At 34.7% G+C, this 21,054-nt stretch overlaps 1 protein-coding gene across 1 annotated transcript in view; it reads left to right on the forward strand.

Annotated features, from left to right (window-relative positions):
• Window positions 1-21,054, forward strand: part of LOC100484218 (sodium channel protein type 2 subunit alpha) — an 84,485-nt gene that overhangs the window by 38,028 nt on the left and 25,403 nt on the right. The window contains 4 exon segments of the mRNA XM_034654667.1: window positions 4,751-4,924; window positions 7,307-7,663; window positions 10,077-10,556; window positions 20,290-20,410. Coding sequence (XP_034510558.1) covers window positions 4,751-4,924; window positions 7,307-7,663; window positions 10,077-10,556; window positions 20,290-20,410 — 1,132 coding nt within the window.

Genomic DNA, 21,054 nt, shown 5'->3' on the forward strand with positions numbered 1-21,054 from the left:
TTTGATTAGAGGGGCGCCTGGGTGGCTCAGTCGTTAAGTGTCTGCCTTCGGCTCAGGGGGTGATCCCAGGGTCCTGGGATCGAGCCCTGCATCGGGCTGGGCTCCCTGCTCTGCTGGGAAGCCTGCTTCTTCCTCTCCCACTCCCCCTGCTTGTGNGGCTGGGTATTCTACTGGTAGCAACATCCCACCAACTTTTATCTTACCAGCCTAGATTCCTGAGCAGAAGGATTGTGCTTCCTAACTAGTTGCTTAACAAAGGTCTAAAAATTGATGATTATTGGCCTGGTTGGAGTTACATGACCATTTCTAAACCAGTCAGTTACTCTGGTTCTAGAATTAGAATGCCCTGTTTGGCCAAACCAGAACCATTTCTTATCCCTGGAGACAGAGTAAATGAGTGGAATTATAAAGAAAAAAAAATCAGTTCTGCCACTTCTAGATGAAGAGAGAATAGATGCTGGAAAGACAAAAAACAACAAATGGACAATTCAAAGTGGGGTTTGTCTTATGTGTTAAGGAAGGCAAGATTTGCATTTGAGGGGAATCATGGAATATTAGAAAATGTATGGACAGGATATATAATTCTTCTCAAGTACACATGAAATACTCCCCAAGTTAAGTTATATGTGAGTTTATAAAACAAGACTCAATAAACTTTAAAAGACTGAAATCATGCAAAATACTTTTCTGACAAAAATGGAATAGAATTAGAAATAAATAACAAATACATTTGGAAAATTTACAAATATGTGGAAATTTAAAAACTTCTAAGTGACAAGGGGTTAAAGAAGAAATCACAAGAGATATTAGAAATATTTTGAAATGAATGAATATGAAAACTCACCAAATTGAATATGAAGTGCAGCAGCTAAAACAGTGCTTAGAGGTAAATTTATGCTATAAGTGCCTACAGTTAAAAAAAAAATCTCAAATCCATAATCTACCCTGCTCCCTTAAGAAACTAGAAAAAGAAGGTCAAGCTACACCCCCAGCTATCAGAAGAAAGGAAATAACAAAACATAGTGTGGAAATGAATAGAGAACAGGAAAACATTAGAGAAAATCAACCCAAAAGATGATTCTTTAAAAAATTCAACAGAAATGACAAATCTTTAGCTAGACTTACCATAAAAAAAGAGAGAAGACTCAAATTATAAAAATCAGAAATCAAAAGGGGACATCACCATAGATCTTACATAAATAAAAGGAGTATGAGGAATGTTGTAAATAATTGTATGCCAACAAATTAAGCTAAATGAAATGGAAAAATTCCTAGAAAGTAAGAAACTACTGAAACTGAGTCAAGAAGTAGTAGAAAAATCTGAAAAAACCTTTAACAAGTAAAAATTGGATTAGTAATCAAAAAATATTCCCACAAAGGAAAGCCTAGGCCCAGACAGTTTCACTGGTCAATTTTATCAAATGTTTAAAGTATTAACACCAATCCTTTACAAACAGTTCCAAAAAATAGATAGAAAGGGATATTTCTCAACATAATTTAGAATTTGAAGCCAACCAAGATAGAGAAACTGGATGAACATGTCAAGCTTTTCTTTGAAATCCCAGATGGGCTAAAATTTGGGGGGAAAGACTATGTCAAAGAACCAGAATTCAGCTAGGACAAAGAACAAACCGAAATACCTCTGTCCAAACTAAGTATAAAACATAGCTACTGTAAGTTCCATGTGGCCAACCTATAACTAATTGCCTGCTAGAACAAAAATCAGTTTTCTTCAGAGGAAATAATTGAATCAAAACACTCTACAACACATCACATCACCAAAAAAAATTACATGATATGTGAAGGGAATAGGAAAATGTATCTTATAGTTGAGAGAAAAAGCACTTAATAGAAAGAGATCCAGAAATGACTAAGTTGCTAGTATCAACATAAAAGGACTTTGGAGGAGCTACTATAAATATGTTTACAATTTGAAGGGAAAAAATGATCATAAAGAGTAAGCAGATGGAGAGTATGGTTAGAAAAGAAATGAAAACTATTAAGAAGAATCATCTAGACATTTTAGAACTAGAAAGAAAAATTCTAAGGTGAAAAATTCATTCGATGTATTTTTAAAAGATTGCAGATGTCAGAAGAAAGGGTTGCTAAACTTGAAGCAAATCAATAGAAATGATCTAATTTGAATGGCAGAGAAAAACCAAAAAGTGTACTATTACTAATTTGCAGAATAATATCAAGTGGTCTAATATTTATTTAAGGGAGACCCAGAAGGAGAAGAGTGAGAGAATAGAACAAAACAAATATTTGAAAAATAATGGCCAAAATTTTCTCAAACTTGGTGACAAATTTAGACATTTTAATATTAAATTATATAATTTCAGTGAACATCAGCAAGGATAAATATAAAGTTAACTGCATTGGTCCCATCTTAGTCAAGCTGCTGAAAACAAAAGAAACTTTTGGAAGCAGCCAGTAGAAGAATCCTTATTATACGCTAGGGGTTGATATCTCATCAGAAACAATTCAGTCCATAAGAAAATAACCCAATGAAAGAAAAAAGGAAAAAGTTAACTTGTTATTCTGCAGTGAAACTATCCATGAAAAGCTAATTTGAAATAATTTTAGCATGAACAAAAACTGAGAGAAGGTGTTGCATCAGAATCATGCTACAAAAAATGTTAAAGGAAGTTCTTTGGGCTAAAGGGGAAAAACCTATCAGATGAAAATTTGAATCTGGGAATGAGGGTCACTCAAAATTAATAAATGTGGGTAAATAAAGAAGATTGTCTTTTTTTCCTTATCTTAATTTCTTTAAAAGACAACTAGTTGTTCAAAACAAGAGTTTATAGCATATGTAAGCATAAAATATATGAAAAGATTAGCATATGTGATTGGGGTGGCAAAGATTTTTTGGAAAAGTAACAAAAAGTGTTATACAGTATCTAAATATCTGTAGAATATTCAAACAATAGATATCCACTCAACAATAAAAGGAGAATAAACTTGTGATACCTGCATGGGTGAATTTCAACCTGAAGTATTCAAGAGGTATTTGTGTCAGTAAGGGTATCAGGTTTTTGAGATGGCCACCAAGTTTGAGAGTGATTTCATTTATTGAGCTAGTGAGTATCAAAAGAAAAGCAAGGTTGTGCAGAGAAAATGGTAAGGTAAATTTTGGACCTGTTGAATTTGTGATCCCTATGAGATAGCCAACTAATGGAAGTGTTGAATAGGCAGGTGGGTCTGTAGTTCTGGAGCTCCGGAGATGTGCTGGAATGGAAAAATAAGTCTCAGAGTGTAAACTTATTGTAAGAGGAAAATTAGAGTAAGAAGGTCCAGGACAGAGAGACTTCTGAAGAAGTCCAATATTAAATAATTTGTTAGGGGAAGAAAAGCAGCTGAGAAGTATCCAGGGAGGTGGGGATCACTGAAGCCAGGAACAGAAAATATTTTCAGGAACAAGGAACGAAAAAACAATGTGAAGAACTCCCAAAGAGATAAGCAAGATAACTTCAAAAATTTTGACTGAATTTACCAATGGTGATGTTGGCTATATTGGTGAAATTTGTTAAAGCAGTTTGTGTTGACTGATAGGTTGCAGAATTGAAGAAATGGAACTAGTGAGTATAGACAAGTACCCAACCTCTTAAAGAAGTTGGGCAATGAGGAGAGAACAGATGGGGGTAGCTAACAGGGGAAGCAGAATGTAAGGAGAGTCTCTTTGATGATGTTCATGGTAGTTTTAAGGTAGAGAAGGACTGAGTGTCCATTGCTCCCTATAAAATCCCAATCGGAAGAAGTCAGTAGCAGGAAAAAGTTGAAACTATGTGGTTAGTTGAGAAAGTGAATTCTTTGAGAAGGCCAAAGGAGACACGTAAAACAGAGAAATTAGAGCAAAGCAGGGACTCTTCTTTAATTTTTTTTTTTTTTTAAAGATTTTATTTACTTATTTGACAGAGAGACAGCCAGCGAGAGAGGGAACACAAGCAGGGGGAGTGGGAGAGGAAGAAGCAGGCTCATAGCAGAAGAGCCTGATGTGGGGCTCGATCCTGCAACGCCAGGATCACGCCCTGAGCCGAAGGCAGACGCTTAACCGCTGTGCCACCCAGGCGCCCCTCTTCTTTAATTTTTAACAGAAAGGAAAAAACCCGCAAAGTGTGGGTTTGGATGTAAGTAGGTAGATAGAGGAACATTGAGAAAGTTCAGATTGTCTGACTTTTGTTCCCTCTGAGACTCAGAAGTACTGAGGCGGAAAGATAAGGAAAAGCAATCAGATATGTGGAGAAGAGAGTAAGTTTGAAATAGTTGCAGATTAAGAAAATAGAGAATGGAGAATTCTGCTGCTTTTTGGCCAGGAAAATAATTTTTATTTTTAGCATTCTTACCATCTGTAGGGCTGGTGGTGACCATGTTTATTATAGCTAATATAAAGCATTCTTAGCATTCTAGCCTGAACTATTAAGTAATCATTTGGTGAGTTTTGGAGGCCTGGAGAAATTAGAGACAGAGCCAAGCAGTTGACCACAAGGATTTAGCTGAACCTTTCATGTAAGAAAATAAAAATAACAATATTAAATTATGGTCTTAATTCATGTACTCCTCATCACTTAATAAACCTTAAATATAGTAAATATTGATTTGAGTACAAACCATTTGAGGTTACTGATTTGCTGGAACTAACCCAGTTTTTAAAATTTGTAATTGTGGTCTGTTGGTAGTAAGTTAAATTGCTCGATAATTATTTATGTTTTCAAGAGTATTCACTTGTGCAATAACATTTCTCTTTTAGGTCTTCACTGGGATCTTCACAGCAGAAATGTTTCTCAAGATAATAGCCATGGATCCATATTATTACTTTCAAGAAGGCTGGAATATTTTTGATGGTTTAATCGTGAGCCTCAGTTTAATGGAACTTGGTTTGGCAAATGTGGAAGGATTGTCAGTCCTCCGATCATTTCGGCTGGTAAATTAACTGGGAGTATCCATAATGTTTTTATAATTAATTTAATCAGATTTCTCTCATCTAGTAGGAATAAGAATGATAAGATTTCCCATAGTTAAAATATTATTTGAATATATTTAAAAGCAAACCAGATTCCTGTACAACCAGCTGGCAACTTTTTCTTCATCATAGCTTTAACAGACAGATAAAGTTTATTCAAATGACCAAACAACAGTTCTGTCTTTTTAATTGAATGGCAAGGCTAATAGGGATTTATCCTACAAAGGATTCATATATAAATCCAAATACAATTAAATAACACAATATTCATCTTTCAGTTATGTGAAGTTTGCTTAACTGTGCATAAGGCTTGTTTGAGACTTAGGATGAGCTCACCTTTTTCTCAGAGGCTCAGGAATTACGGAGTTGCCCACTTTGCCCCCAAAGAAGTCAAGACTTGAGACTGGGTAGAGTGTGCAAGGGAAGAAGGTGGAGCTCCCCACACATTTGCCCCTTCAGCCAGCCCGGAAGTCACCAGATCTAGTCTCTGAGAAGAGTTGCTTATATTATGTTTTGTTAATTTTAAAGAAAGAGTCTTTTATTTGATTTTTATATTCATCAGTTCATGAATCTTTTAAAATTCAGAGACAAAATATCACTTGACACATTTCCATTTAGAGTGTGATGCATTTTATCATGCTGGTACTTTGAGTAGGCTCTTTTGTGATTTATTTTCAATTGACAGAGGCTATAGATAGTTACTAAAGACAGGTTCTTATTGGTAACATATTAATGGTGATTAGATTCAAGACTTTACTGTGAAGTCTATTTAGAATTTCCTGTACCACTTTCAAAGATGAAATTTGAGTTGAGATCCTTAGAGCTATGGTTTCCTTCGCTAGTTGTCATGGATAGCTGTGAATCTAATTTGAAGCTAGAAGGATGCAAAAAACAGAGCAAAAATTAGAAATGATTATATAACAGATAATATGGGCAACTACTTAAAAATGTTTAGTAAGTCTTTGTGATGATGTGATGCGGTTTGGGGAAATAGGAAGCATATTAACATTAGTGTTTTGCTTAGCGTTTTGCACTGGGGATAAATTAAACATTTTAGTGCTTATATCCACTCCTTTGGGTCACTTAGATGCCATTAAATAATACAGTACTCTTCTGACATTTACTGAAACATCAGAAATAAAATTCTGCTGCCGTCGAACTGTAAATGGTACCTTAGAGGACTCCATGAGCTCGTACAACTGGCACGTCAAGTACAGTGGTGGCAAGCCATTTACACACTATAATGAATTGATTGATTAAGTCACGAAGACATAAGACTTGACAAAATACAGCTTTTTACTTAAGTCCAAGTATTTCTTATTTGAATACAGTAGTCCCAGTAGTCCCCTCCCCCTTATCTGTGGGAATATGTTTCAAGACACCCAGTGGATGCCTGGAACTGTGGATAATACCAAGCCCTATATATGCTGTTTTTCCCTATACATACACACCTGTGATAAAATTCAATTTATAAATTAGGCACAGTAAGAGATTAACACTAATAAGTAATAATAAAATTGAACAATTACAACAATATACTCTTAATAAAAGTTATCTGCTTTCTCAAAATATATTATTGTATTATACTTACCCTTCTTCTAGTGATGATATGAGATGATAAAATGCCTGTGTGTTGAGATGAAGTGAGGTAAATGATGTAGGCATTGTGACATAGCGTTAGGCCACTATTAAGAAGGAGGAAGAAGCCTCATCTGTTTCCAGACCGCAGTTGACCATGGTTCACAGAAAGTGAAAACACAAACAAGGCCAGGGCCCTATGGTAAAATAAATCTCCTTTAAAATACAGCTTGAGATTACAGCAAATTTATGATATAGCAAGATTAAAGCAATCTAACGATTTAAAGAAATTAGTTGTTTTTTCTCTTGTACCTTACATAATTTGTGTTAATTTAACTGTACTTATGTATCTCAAGTAAACTAAAAAATTTATCCACTTTGAGCTTGTAAATAATGACAGCCTCCACTTCTGTGAATCAGTCTCTGCCGATTAATCACCATTAATCTTAGCTATATCAGTTCCCTATGGAAAACAAAACAATCTTACATATGCTTATGAGATTCTGGAAATGCTGGTATAGCTTATCATTAAAATGCCAATAAAAACTGTATAATATATTTGTTTTATTTGTAAAGTAGACTATTTTAGAATGAAAAATAACCCATGGTATTAAATAACTGATACATTTGCTAGATAATAGTTTGACACCCAAATAATCCATCACCCTGTAATTGAGACAGTTATGCCATAGATTTTCCCTGTAAATAAATTCACAGGTTCTTTAGAAGACAGGGCAATAATAGCCTTCTCACTTTTGTTTCCAGCTCCGAGTTTTCAAATTGGCAAAATCCTGGCCCACCCTGAATATGCTGATAAAGATCATTGGCAACTCAGTGGGGGCTCTGGGTAACCTCACCTTGGTGTTGGCCATCATCGTCTTCATTTTTGCCGTGGTCGGCATGCAGCTCTTTGGTAAAAGCTACAAAGAATGTGTCTGCAAGATTTCCAATGATTGTGAACTCCCACGCTGGCACATGCATGACTTCTTCCACTCCTTCCTGATTGTATTCCGAGTGCTGTGTGGAGAGTGGATAGAAACCATGTGGGACTGTATGGAGGTCGCCGGCCAAACCATGTGCCTTACTGTCTTCATGATGGTCATGGTGATTGGAAACCTGGTGGTATGTAGTAGAAACATTTTCCTTATTTTTAGTAAAAGAAATGTAACCATTAAAGTGTGTGTTCAACTGATGAATGTTTTATATGTTTTTGGCTTTTTAAATCAATGCTCAATTATTCATTGTTGCAGCAGCCAGGTACAGTTTAGACTACTGAGACCCACATACACTTTTTAAAAAATATTTGTTTATTGTTTATTTTTATTTTTCCAGTCTTATGTAATTGACATATAACATGTAACATATAGTGTATAACAAGCTGTTAAAATACCATTTGAACCAGAGTTGTTCTTCATCACTAAACTTCTTACTATTCCATGGCGATGGCCATTTCTGGCAAAAGCCAGAAATCTTTTAGTTCTTGTATTAAAGCAGGGATCTGTTACTAAGAATAGTCACTCACTTTATTTTTAAGTATCAACAATTGTATCACTTGAAGATGTTTCAGATTTGGATTTCCTACAAATTGGAGTTTAAAAAAATTAACGGTCATCTTAATCCATTAAAAGCACATGAGTTATTTGGTGCCTAGAAACTACAGTATCAGCAAGTACACTGACTCAGGAATCACTTATTATTATGTCTATGTCAAATGAGCAATTTCCAATACATCTTTACTGAGTCCTGGAGGCATAGAAAAGGTGATAAGAAGATATATATGACACCATGATATGACTTACTCAAACAGGGGTAAAATTAGAAGTATCTAATGCATGCCAAAAATGTAAAAACAGGCACCTGGGTGGCTCAGTCATTAAGCATCTACCTTCGGCTCAGGTCATGATCCCAGGGTCCTGGGATTGAGCCCTGCATCAGGCTCCCTGCTTGGCAGGAAACCTGCTTCTCCTTCTCCCACTCCCCCTGCTTCTGTTCCCTTTCTCACTGTCTCTCTCTCTCTCTGTCAAATAAATAAATACAATCTTTAAAAAATAAAATGTAAAAACAGAGTGGTATATATCTAGTTCACAAAGTGGAAACATTGCTTTGGCAAGGATAATCAAGGCAGTCTTTGTCAAGGAGTTTGAACCTGAATTATCTTTAATTAAGATGTAAGACTTAGCTTGGTAGAAAGAAAAGTAGACTGTCGCAAACCAAGCAATAGTGGACCCAATGGATGGGGAAGAAAAGACAATAGACTCAGTGGGTGGGATCAGGCTCTTATACTTTACATATTAAGTAATTATTCTGAGTTGCTTACGTTCCAATGCAGTAGACTAGAACAAGGACTGACACAACCATATTTTAAAATATGTAATTGATAGACTTAACTTCCTTTCACATTAAAGTAACCTCCAGTTCCCCCAAAGGAAGAAAAAAGGGAGAGGAAAAAAGGCAAACGTTTATCATTTATTTCTATTCGTTTGCAGATTTCAGCCTCCTCAATATTAGCTTAGATGGTGCAGACCTATTCTTGAAGTAACGAGAAATATGAGTGCTGTGCGATCCAGAAATATGAACTGTGACTTAAAACAACAAATATTTATTATCTCTAGTTTCTGTCGGTCATATTCGGGAGCAGCTTAACTGGGTGGTTCCGGCTTGGGATCTGTCGTAAGGTTGTTTTCAAGATGTTGGCTAGAGCCCCAGTTATCTTGACTGAAGCTGGAAGATGAACTTCCAAGAAGCCTCCATCTCGTAGCTTTTGATGGGAAGTCCCATTTACCTGTTGGCTGTTGGCACAAGGCCTCAGTTCCTCTCCACGTGGACCTCTCCATAGTATTGTTGACTGTCTCTAGGACATGCAGCTGGCTTCTCCCAGAGCAGGTGACATGAGACAGAAGGCAAGGAGAAGGCTTTGTTTGTGTTCTAATCACTGTCCCTTCTGCCATGTTGTATTCATCAGAGCTAGTCACTAAGAAAAACTCACACTTAAGAAGGAAAGTAGGCTTTAACTTTTGAGTGGAGGAGTAACAAATAATTTGTAGATCTATTTTATAGCCACCACAATCCCCAATGCAATTTGCTTGCTTTCAGAGAGGTACGGATTGCATAGAACAGGAAGAGATAGTCCTGGGGTTCCATAGAACAGAAACAAAAAGTCATAGGCTTGTATTATAGATATGGTTTGATTTCATATATATACTTGGCATATATTGGAAGAAGAGAAGAAAAGGCAAAGAACAAAATCCTTTCTGACAACAATGAATGAACAGATCAAACTGCAGCAGGGAAGTTTAATTTAATAGTGGTTTCAGTAATTTTGTAATGACTAAAAAGGAAATAGTGTTAATAGTATTACTTGATATTGGACAGGTATTTATTTTTCATTCACTTTTTTTTCAGGGTAGTTTATCACAAACTAAAAGGAATACCTATTAGTAAAAAATGAGGAGTAAGAGCAATTTTGGAAAATTTATACTTAAGAGCAACTGAATCAACAGAATGTTTTCATCACCTATTTTCCTATTGTGTTTAGGTTCTGAACCTCTTCTTGGCCTTGCTCTTGAGTTCGTTCAGTTCTGACAACCTGGCTGCCACTGATGATGATAATGAAATGAACAATCTCCAGATTGCTGTGGGAAGGATGCAAAAAGGAATCGATTACGTTAAGAGAAAACTACGCGAATTTATTCAGAAAGCCTTTGTTAGAAAGCAGAAAGCCTTAGATGAAATTAAACCCCTTGAAGATCTAAATAACAAAAAAGACAGCTGTATTTCCAACCATACCACTATAGAAATAGGCAAGGATCTCAATTATCTCAAAGATGGAAACGGAACTACCAGTGGCATAGGCAGCAGTGTGGAAAAATATGTTGTGGATGAAAGTGATTACATGTCATTCATAAACAACCCCAGCCTCACTGTGACCGTACCAATTGCTGTCGGAGAATCTGACTTTGAAAATTTAAATACTGAAGAATTTAGCAGCGAGTCAGATATGGAGGAAAGCAAAGAGGTAGGAATTTTTAAATAAGATATTTTGACTTAATGTATGCTTTGAACTAGGAGTCTACATTAAAGTTATGTTTTATCTCTATAAGAAAATAGGATATTGACACACTTTCTATGGCAAATTGGTGATAGATAAATTGAGGACAGATTAAAATGTAGCCAGATAAATGATTTGCTGAATCAGTTTTTTCAAATATTCACCATTTTAAATTATTGATAATATTAATATTCAGATTAATATGAATTTTTCTAATTATTTTCAAATAATTTGAGATTTGTGAAAATGCCTCAGTTCATTTTCTTCCTTGTAATTCTCCCACAATGGTGGTTTTTTGTATATACTACAAAAATACTTGGTGAGAGGGCAGTTCCAATTCCTACTTGGCTTTTATGAAATACTTCATAAAATGTGATCTTATTTAGTTTGCACAGGCATTTTTATTCATGGAAAATCTGGTTGGGATCTTGGCTTGGAAAATCTGATTGGGATCTTGGCTTGATATTTACATATAGTTTCAGGTTTCTGAAGTAACTAATTTTTTTAAGGAGAATAAGGTAGAGATGAATCATGCTGAAAATGTTTAACCCTACTGAGCCCAGTGCATGCTGTCTACACAAACAACAAGTCCTGATATGTTGGAGAACGTAAAATTTTGAGTTTGTCAACTACAGTACCAATCTTGGCAGTTTAAAGTATTCTTTGATTTACTAGAAAAGTATGAGTACCAGAGTATGCTTTTAGTTTGTTTCTAGGTTAATAAGCACAGAGTTGGGGATAAAGAGAAGAAAGAATTTAAACCCTTAGTGTTTAATTGTTTAACCATACAAAAATGAAAACAGAATTCCCCGTGATTAAAGCTTGCATAAGCAAATAAAAATAAGAGCCAAAAGCAAAATTCATCCTTTCTTGTCATTTGAATTGATTGACAGGAAGAGAAAGACCTCCAGTACTATTTTCATTCTAAGAAAGATAGATGACTGGGGAGCTTGAGGCACTGAAGAGTAAAATTTAAGTAGTATAATGGTCACAAAAATTGGACATTAGTTAATAAAATTATGAACAAAAATATATTTCTATGAAGGAAACTTTAGCTGTTTCAGTCAGTATTCCCATGTTGATTATCTAAAATTACTGAAGAATGTGCTATTTTTCATTCTTTCTTGTTTTAAGATAAGTATTGCTAATTCTGTGATTAGGTAGAAATAGATGTTAAACATGAAATCCAGAGAAAGTTTATTTATTTTTAAAGATTCTATTTATTTATTTGAAAGAGAGTGAGTGAGAGAGAGAATGAGCAGGGAGAGGGGGAGAAGCAGACTCCCTGCTGAGCAGGGAGTCCTACATGGGGCTCGATCTCAGGGCCCTGGGATCATGACCCGAGCCAAAGGCAGTCGCTTAACTGACTGAGCCATTCAGGCACCCCAGAAAAAGTTTAAATAGAGGTATTAAAATTAATGGGTAAGTAACAAGGCCATAGTTACTAGTTTCACAGAATAAGTGATGTGATTCAAGGGGAAAATTACAAAACTTTATAGCCTGAGGCAACGAATTGCTATAACTAATTGAACTCAAATGTTTACTAATAAGGCCATTATTTTAAAATTTAATAATATCTTAATATATGTTTAATAAAATTTTGGATAAGCGTAATTGATTGGGCTGTGCTGAAGGAAAAGGTGGGACCTAATTGTACCTATTATTTATTACTGGAAATCGAAGCCAGCATTTAGAAAATAGAATTAGGTCATTAAATTTTACTATATATTCCCCTCTTGTTATCCTGACATTATACCATATAGTAAATATTTCCTTTACTGTAAGGGAAGTCAATTTTTCTTTTTTTTTTTATTTTTCTTTTTATGTATGTTTGATTTTAGAGTATCATATAAATTAAGAATAAATTATGAAGAATCAAATGTTAAAGCCATCAGTGAGTTTAAACTTTTGGCTGAGTATCTTTTGAGGTGAAGTTAACTTGACATCCAGTCTTTTTAATTTTCAGAAATTTTAAAGCCTTAGGCTTTTCCAAAACTGCATGTATTTTTGCCTCACCTCAAACAAACCATTATGTTTGACACAGGAGGAATGTCCAGTCAGGTGGGGCTTATAGTAGGAAAATCCAGACTCTCTTTCCAGTAACCATTAAGCTTTTTCATTTGTTTTCTGTTTCAATTAAGTACTCCAAAATAATATATGTGAAGTCATTACTTTGGAATTGGAGCAGAGAACTGATCTGCCCATTGGAAATAGAATTTATTCTATTGCTTTGGCTGTGGAGTCCTTTCGATTCATTCCCACCATAGAGATTGTTACCTGGTTGCTCAAATTTATTATTTGGAGGAATTTTCAAGTATGTCTTTATATCAGACTTCCTAAATATACACTCATAAACTAATAAAGATTAGGGCAATAGTCTAGGAAGAGAAATGTGCAAGTTTTAATCATTTGGTATTTTACCTAGTAGCTCTATACTAGAAAACAAAAGAGATTTGAGAGAATTATCCAAGAATTCCAAATATTCCTACCTGAAATATCTGTTTAGTGTTCTGTCTTCTAGTTATTTTTGTCTGTTCATTTTTTTAACGAGTGGGATGGGGTTTTGCTGTTAAGTAACACATGTAGAGTAGTAAGAAATGGTATGAAGGTTATTGATATTCTTTTCTAAATAATTTTTTTTAATTAAAGGGAAAAAATGGGGCACTTCAAAAATTTTGGAATGCCTAAAAATCCATTTTTATAGGACAGACTAACCGAGTGGACGCGGAGGTTGTTTGGGTGTTTGAACTAAATCCTCTATGTCTTTGACAAAGTTGTGTGATTCTTTGCTACCTTTGTGTGGATACTCTAGAATTTACCATGTAGTCATGTATGCTTTAACTCAACATTATTTGACTAGATTTAATGTAATTCCTTTCAGAGTTTGTGATTTTGAATGACTGATTTCTCTTTTAGAGTTTTAATAATTTTGAAGCCATGCTTGAATGATTATTTTTCAAAGTGAAATTTACTAGTACAATATGGTGACCTTCACTGCTTACCGTTCTTACTTCTCACAGGGGTAAAATCAAGCTGGAGCCATCAAGAGAGCAGCTCTGGTGTTTTTTAACCAGCCAGAGGCTCGTGCCACCACTTTTACCCAGGTTACCCAAGCAAGTTGTACATATATAAATATAATCAGTTTCTAAATGGATTTTGACTGGCCTGCATGTTACTCAGCTACATTCCTTGCCCATCCATTGGCAGTAAAATAAAAACATGCACAGCTGCTCTTACGCTGAGTCATGTCAAGCATGGTCAGGCAAGTCTGGCAACCCTAACTTTTTAAAACAATGATTTAGTTGCTAATCTTCTTCATAGATTTTAATAGAAATTAAATTCACTGAAAAAGGAAAGTGCATGCCTTTATGGATTATTTAACTTCCAGTTAATGCTACAAAGTTTTGAACATGCTAAGGGCTTAAAGGAGAAATGTAGGTGCTCTTTGAAAAACTTGCAGAAAAGCTTTCTCTCCCCTGGGTTTTTTTGTTTTTGTTTTTTTCAATATAGCCCCAATGGATGTACTTCCTTGAAAATTTTTTGTTCGTGTCATGTTAAGTTTTTCTGAAGGGTAATCTGTAAATCAAAGCAATTCCTTATTCATGTGCAAACTGCCTAAAGGGTATTTTAATGTGATAATAATGTAAATGAATTGGAATGTTTACATTTTGGCTGCTAGCAGCATGGGTACAATTTTTATCTGTTTCATTACAGAGAAAATGGCATTGCTTTATTCAGCAATTGACCAGAAGTATTTTACATTTAGAATATGATTCCTTGGAAATTCTGTTGATATTAACCCCTAAAATTCCTAAGACTGAAAGAAAAGGGGAAAAAATGCCTTTTGTACTCCAAAAAAATAAGATAATGGTCTTGTAGGTGGTATGTTCATTCTGAAAATAGATCTGGGATCCACCTTCTTTACTCGGTTGCTCCTCTGTCCTTTGTGGTTTTGTTTTTCCTCGTTTCATCCAGCCCTGCTAGGAAACTGTCTCCTTAAGAATATTATTTAAATGTATCATATACTACAGACTCCTATATGGAAAGAGAATCCTTGTGAGATCCTTTAGTGTTTTTAAATGAAGGGACCTCCCCTGTCATGTGACCATGGCAATGAGTGTAACCCACTTTGGGGTCCATTTGGTGGACCTTTGCATTTCCTAATGTTGAAATCATAGTTTTGTACTCAAATATGTTAACTAAATTGCTCAGTACAATTTAATTATTTTCTTAAGAAATGTTAATTAAATACTTTGTCACTTAGGTGCAGTTTCCTCTTCTGCTGTTAAAACTGTAAAACAACCCTAATAAAAGCATATTTGGCTCTCTGGAAAGGAGCAATGGTTATGTCATTCTTATAGTATTCTTTTATACTTTGGAACAAAATATTCAGTCTCTGGCACTCTAGACTCATGAAAGATAATGCCTTGTATATTAGAAGAATGACATAAAATGAGACCCAAAATATATAATTGTTCACAATGAAACAGATATACATATACACAGGGACTAGAGAGAATTTTTTTTCCCATAATGTATTAATTCTTCATAAAAGTGGGGGATTTGACACCTTAGGAAAATAGCTTGTTTTTCCCAGTTTCTTGGAGAAAGGGGAGGTTCGTTTCCTTATTTTCTGAGTATCCCATATTCCAATTCTTGTACAAACAGGTATACCAAGAAAGTGATAATCAGATATATTATCCACCGTTTATTTAGGAGATTTAGTTGGAGTACATGTGGTGAAACACAAACTAACCAGAAACTGGTTTAAATTGACTTCATTTATTCTTAACTCTTATATTGTTACAGTTTTCAATTTCTTTGAATATGTCTCTACTCCTCCCTCAGGAAACATTGTCTGCTCCCTTAAAGAATATATTAAATTCCAATACAAGGGGTGGAAGAGGGAAAAAGATGTGAGCGAAGGTTTTGGGGGGAAAGATTCAATAAGAACACACTTATGATTTTATCCTGGAGAATGTTTAGTCCTCAAGGTAAAGTTTTCCAGTTGGATAGCGGTTAAGGGAGAAAGAGCCTCTTAATATCCTTCATGTAAGAACAAAATGGGCTAAACATGTGAGTCTTTGGGGCACTATCTATCTGCTGAGGGGTAGGCCAACGTGGTATAAAGGTCACTTTGACGGACCAAGGAGGATACTTCAAATCCAATTTATGGTTTGAAAACTGTGTAATGTATCCATTATAAAGACAGAAATGGTTTCTGGGGAATGTAGTATAATACTAATGATACTTTTTGTCGCATGTTTGACTTTGCCATCTTCCTTATTAAGACCATAACACCAACAATCCTTTTGATTGTTCTAGTGTTAAGATTTTTCATGGAAAATAACCCAGAGTTAAATATAAATTTGAATTAGGATCCATGTGGAACAAAAGATTGCCATTCTTGGGGGTCAGAATCTTTAGACACAAAATATTTGATTTAATCTATATTTGAAGCTATTTCATTCGTTAAAATCCCAATTCCTTTTATTGATCAGAGTAGAATATACTGCTTTTCTAAATTATATATAATATTTATAAATAATTATATTTCCTTAAAAATGTATCTCAATTTTATAATGAGAAACAAGGGTGCCTATGAAAAAATAGCAAGTGATGTTTTCTCTCCCTTTTTCTGCTGTTATTATTTAAAAAAATACTTTTACTTTCTGTAAAAAAGACTACTAGTTTGGTATGTTGGTGTTTAATAGTAACATATCAATGGTATGAAAAGTAAAAGAGATAGAATGTTTAAAAATACAAAATGAAATATTACATGCCTTGATATTTATATATTGGATCATTTAGCATATATGATTCTGTCTGGCTTAACTCCTGTAAGAATCCAGCAGATTTTCAAAGGAAAGAGCCCTGTAATATGAGATATTCATTAAAACAAATGTTCAAGTAATATTTCCACCTGTAGGTTAATTATTGCCAGTGCTATTCATAGCAAGTAACAATTGACTATTCCTGTTTGATCTCTTTACTATCCTAATATTAGAATACATTATATTTGGTTAGAATTTAACTAGGCAAAGGTACTGTAACAATATCATTTAGTTCATTTATTTCCTGATAAATAAAAAAAAGTAAAAAGGGAACCTAAACATCTAAATTTTACCAAAGGGAAATATAAAACTTGCCAAGTGTAGAACTTGAAAGTATAGAACTGGTTCTATTTCTAGCCAATTCATATTTTGGTCTCTTACTCATGTGGCATCTTGCAGTGGATGATGCCTAGTTTGGAGCATTTACAAACAACCTTTATTTGAAAATTCTTCAAGTACATGAGTTCTAGAAATTCCATATAATGAGGTATATTTGACAGCTCTATTTGGTGAATCCGTACCATAGTTAAGAATTATTATAATTATGACCACATCTGAAGCTGGAGTTTTATAGTCTTAATTTGATTCCTTTGATGTTTGTGGATTCTTTACACATTTTAACTTTTAGTCAACATATTTTATATTATGATATTTGCCTCTTATGTAACTTTAAGTCATTGGATTGATGTTATCAAGAAAGATTTTACAAATCGCAGATTCTTGCCAACATCTCAGTATTATTGTTTAAAGTAAACTCTTTGTTCATTTAATATTCTAATGAATATTTAGTTCTACTCTACATTAATACATATAAAAATATGAATATAAACTGAACTAATACTAAGTTCATAGTCACAAAACATGGGAATCAATAATATCACAAGCACTATCTTGAACCTACAACATTTAACTACGTATCACGTCTACTAAATATTTTTTACTGATAAGGGTTGGTTTTACTTATGTATCATCAAAAAATTCTCTAGGAAATTCTGGTAAGATAGGGTACAGAAGATCTGGAGTCCAGCTACTGACTCACTATAACTTACGACAAGATATTTAAAGCCACGTTTCCTTCTCTGAATAGACACCAGATTGGTTGCTGTTCCATATCAGAGGGAAGATGGAGAAGGAGGAGAGTCCCTCTCCTTAAAAAGATTCCATTCACCCTTGGGACTGCAGATCTACCTATAAAGAGTGAAAAGAAAGAAAACACTGTCAGAATGATTCAGTATTATATTACTAACTCCAGAGTTAAACGACAGTTTTCTTTGTAGACTCATTTTAGGTCTGAATAATTGAGAGCCTGGTGTTGAGACAGCACTCCTAATTCTAAAGTAATTGGCCATTATTTACACAATTCAGAATCTTAAAGGATTTGTGTTACTCTGCACCTAACTGGGGATATTATTTATATTCTCTTGAATGTGAAAGTATCCAATAGGAGGTGTCAGAAGTAGTTACTCGCAGGATAAGAGAGTCCATGCACTGCTCATTTATTCATTTACTCGACAAACATCTATTAAACACAAACGTTGGTGATAGGTACTAGGGATACAGAGATGGCAAAAGTAGTGTCTTTGCTTCAAAAGATTAAATCTGGCACTTTACGTCTTCTAAAGACAAAATTGTTTGATGTTGCACTTATAAAATTATAACTATTAACCTGACCTTTAAATACACAAATATTTGGCTTCAATAAAAAAGACATTACTTCTATATTGGTACTAAGGAGCTGCAGTAAATGAAAGGTGTGATAGTTGACATTACAGGGGTCCTCTGGAACATTTCAAACCAGATTCACTGGAATTTGTTGTCTGATGACTTTCCCAGTCGCCGTCAAGAGCTAACCTTCATTTTGTTATGTTGAAGTCTATTCATTCATTCATTTTTTAAACAATATTTATTGAGTACCTGTGACATACCCAGCACTAATGTAGGCTGTAATAGAATCATTCACTAATGCCCCCCTGAGCTTATGGAGTACTCTGAATATGGATCCTCATTTTTCCCTTGGGTTCGCCCCCAGGTCTTCCCCCAATCTGTATTTACAGTGCTATCCTTTTTTCTAAAAGGAATGTTTTCCATTTCTTTTGTGAGCTGTCTGCAGTTAGATTAGGTATGACTAAGCTTCAGTTTTTCCGATTACCATGTTTCAACATCCTGCAAATGATAAGATCAGTATCTTCAGGTTCCTAATATGTAACAATTTTATGTGACTTAGATGAATTGGAATGAGAGGATAATTTGGTCATATCTTAGTCAATTACACATATGTAAACACAGCTATATTATCAAAGAGTCTAACCCAAAGACAAAGGATAGGAAATTAGAAGTCTAAAAAATTAAAATATGTGTAATAAATATTCCTATTTTGACATTTCATATTAAAACAAAATATATTAAAATTTTAAGGGCAAAGATATCATGATTATCTGTCTAGTATTGTGATACACCTGGTGAGCAGAAAAATTCAACAAACTTCAAGCATTTTATAATATATAATCCTTGATTTAACTGTTACATTCAAATTAAAAAATAGTCCTGAAACTGGTTCTAAGAAGATAGACTTATCTTTTATGCTTCTGTCACCGATATTGTTAAATTACACAAGACAAAAGCATTTTTAATCTCATATATATCATATATAAACAGTTTTACTTCATCAACATCACTGTGCCAAGTAAATATTTTAAATAAAGAAAATGATTTTCATAAAATAAAGGAACCAGCTTCCCGGAGCAGATCCATCTAATCCTTAGCTCATATATGAGTAGAGTGTTTCTGGTACTGACTATAGTATCCACTTTGTAGTAGTTCACCCTACTTCAGTGTGCATTTTATCATGTGCTTACCTCATCCCCTTTATAAAGTAGCTCTTACCAGCTCAACCATTTCCTAATGTTATGCACTAATGGTAATAACATTGTAACAGGTCCGAGAATGCTGTGGCCCAAACTACTCTGATTCCATGTGGCACTCATACCTGGCACTGTGTCATTCCTGCAACATTTTAAGACCAGGCTCAACACTGGGATCCCTTCATTTTTAGCTGATCCCTTTCGCACCCTGATCTGGCTAAAGTTTGTTGCATGTCCACGTCGAAAAAACTTCTTTCTATTCTATTTTTCTTCTGGTGGTATTTGATGTAGCCTAAAGGAAACCAAAACGACTGCCAAAGATTCACTTCTCCCTGTATTACCAGGACAGGTAAGAGTGCCAGAGTGACAAGTAGTTTCCAAATGCACAGTGACACACAGGAGTGCATTGGCCAAAGAGAATGCAAAATACCAGCTCTTGCTCTAAAGCTAACAATGTGCTGCTCTTTTCTGAATTAGAAAAGTATAGAATATATTTAACAACAACTACTGGTATATGTTTTCATGTCAATGAAAAGTGGATAAATTTAGATTGTTGCTGTTTATGTGCATTGGATCGATCTTTTCTGCATTTGACATGAAAATACACTTGTGCAGCTTTCGTTGGTTGGGTCACAATTTTAGAATAAAACAAACTATACCATTTGCCAGTGAATTTACAAAAGCAAGATCACAGATGGCCATATGACTCTGGCAGCTTACATCAGCGCTCTTCAGGATTTTATTTCAGAATCTCTATACAAGGGCTTAATCAAAAATTACTGAACTTGTTAGCACCATATTTTTAAAGAAAAAACTATGCTGTGGCACTGCATCTAATCTTGTGACCCCCACCTCTCCTAAAGCGGACTGGCATTATGTTTAAGATACTCTTGAATTACAGATCAAGGAAATGCATACAGAAGACTTGAGGGCACACGTTTTGAATTTTTATATTATAGATTAAAGAAAATATTTTAAAAGCTTTTCTGTGGAATTGATTTTCAGAAGCTAAATGCAACTAGTTCATCGGAAGGCAGCACAGTTGATATAGGAGCTCCCGCCGAGGGAGAGCAGCCCGAGGTGGAGCCCGAAGAATCCCTTGAGCCTGAAGCCTGTTTCACGGAAGGTGAGTAGAGCAGAGCCCATGAGCTCACCGGACCCTTCTCACCTCTCTCTTTCCCCACCCCCGAATCATCTCTATCTAGAGACTGCTCATTCGTTTGGTTTTTGTTTTTTCTGTATCAAAACAAAAATAATTTTTTAAAAGATAAGGTTTATGCAATGAGACATTCCTGTTTTTGTGTGTCCTGTTCAACTAAGAAAGGCTGCTAACTATATGGGTGTTTTGGTGGCCTTCTAGAATATCAAATCAGAGAGAATGCCAAATCAAACATCTCTCTCTAGCTTTAAAAAAAAGAAAGACAAAAGTTAAGGTCAAAGAGGTAACTTATTGTTTACTGTTTTGTCGGTTTACAATGGGCCGTAAGTGATAAGTGTACATTTAAAACTGTCCATGAGTAATGGTTACTTGTTTCTGTCAAGATTAATTTTTTTTACTAGTTCTGAATGATAATAGGTAATAGATAATGAAATGCCAAAATGTACTGTGAGTTTTATAATATGGGACACCATGCCATTGGGCCAATAATACCAAGAGGATTTTCTGAAGAAAGCTAAAATTATGTAATTTGAAGTATGGAGCAGTTATCTCTTGAACAATAATGCTGTATATCCAACAACCCAGAACTTCTTAGCATATAGCAAAAAAAA

Source organism: Ailuropoda melanoleuca, chromosome 2, assembly GCF_002007445.2.
Source record: "Ailuropoda melanoleuca isolate Jingjing chromosome 2, ASM200744v2, whole genome shotgun sequence".
In the NCBI taxonomy this organism is placed as follows: domain Eukaryota; kingdom Metazoa; phylum Chordata; class Mammalia; order Carnivora; family Ursidae; genus Ailuropoda; species Ailuropoda melanoleuca.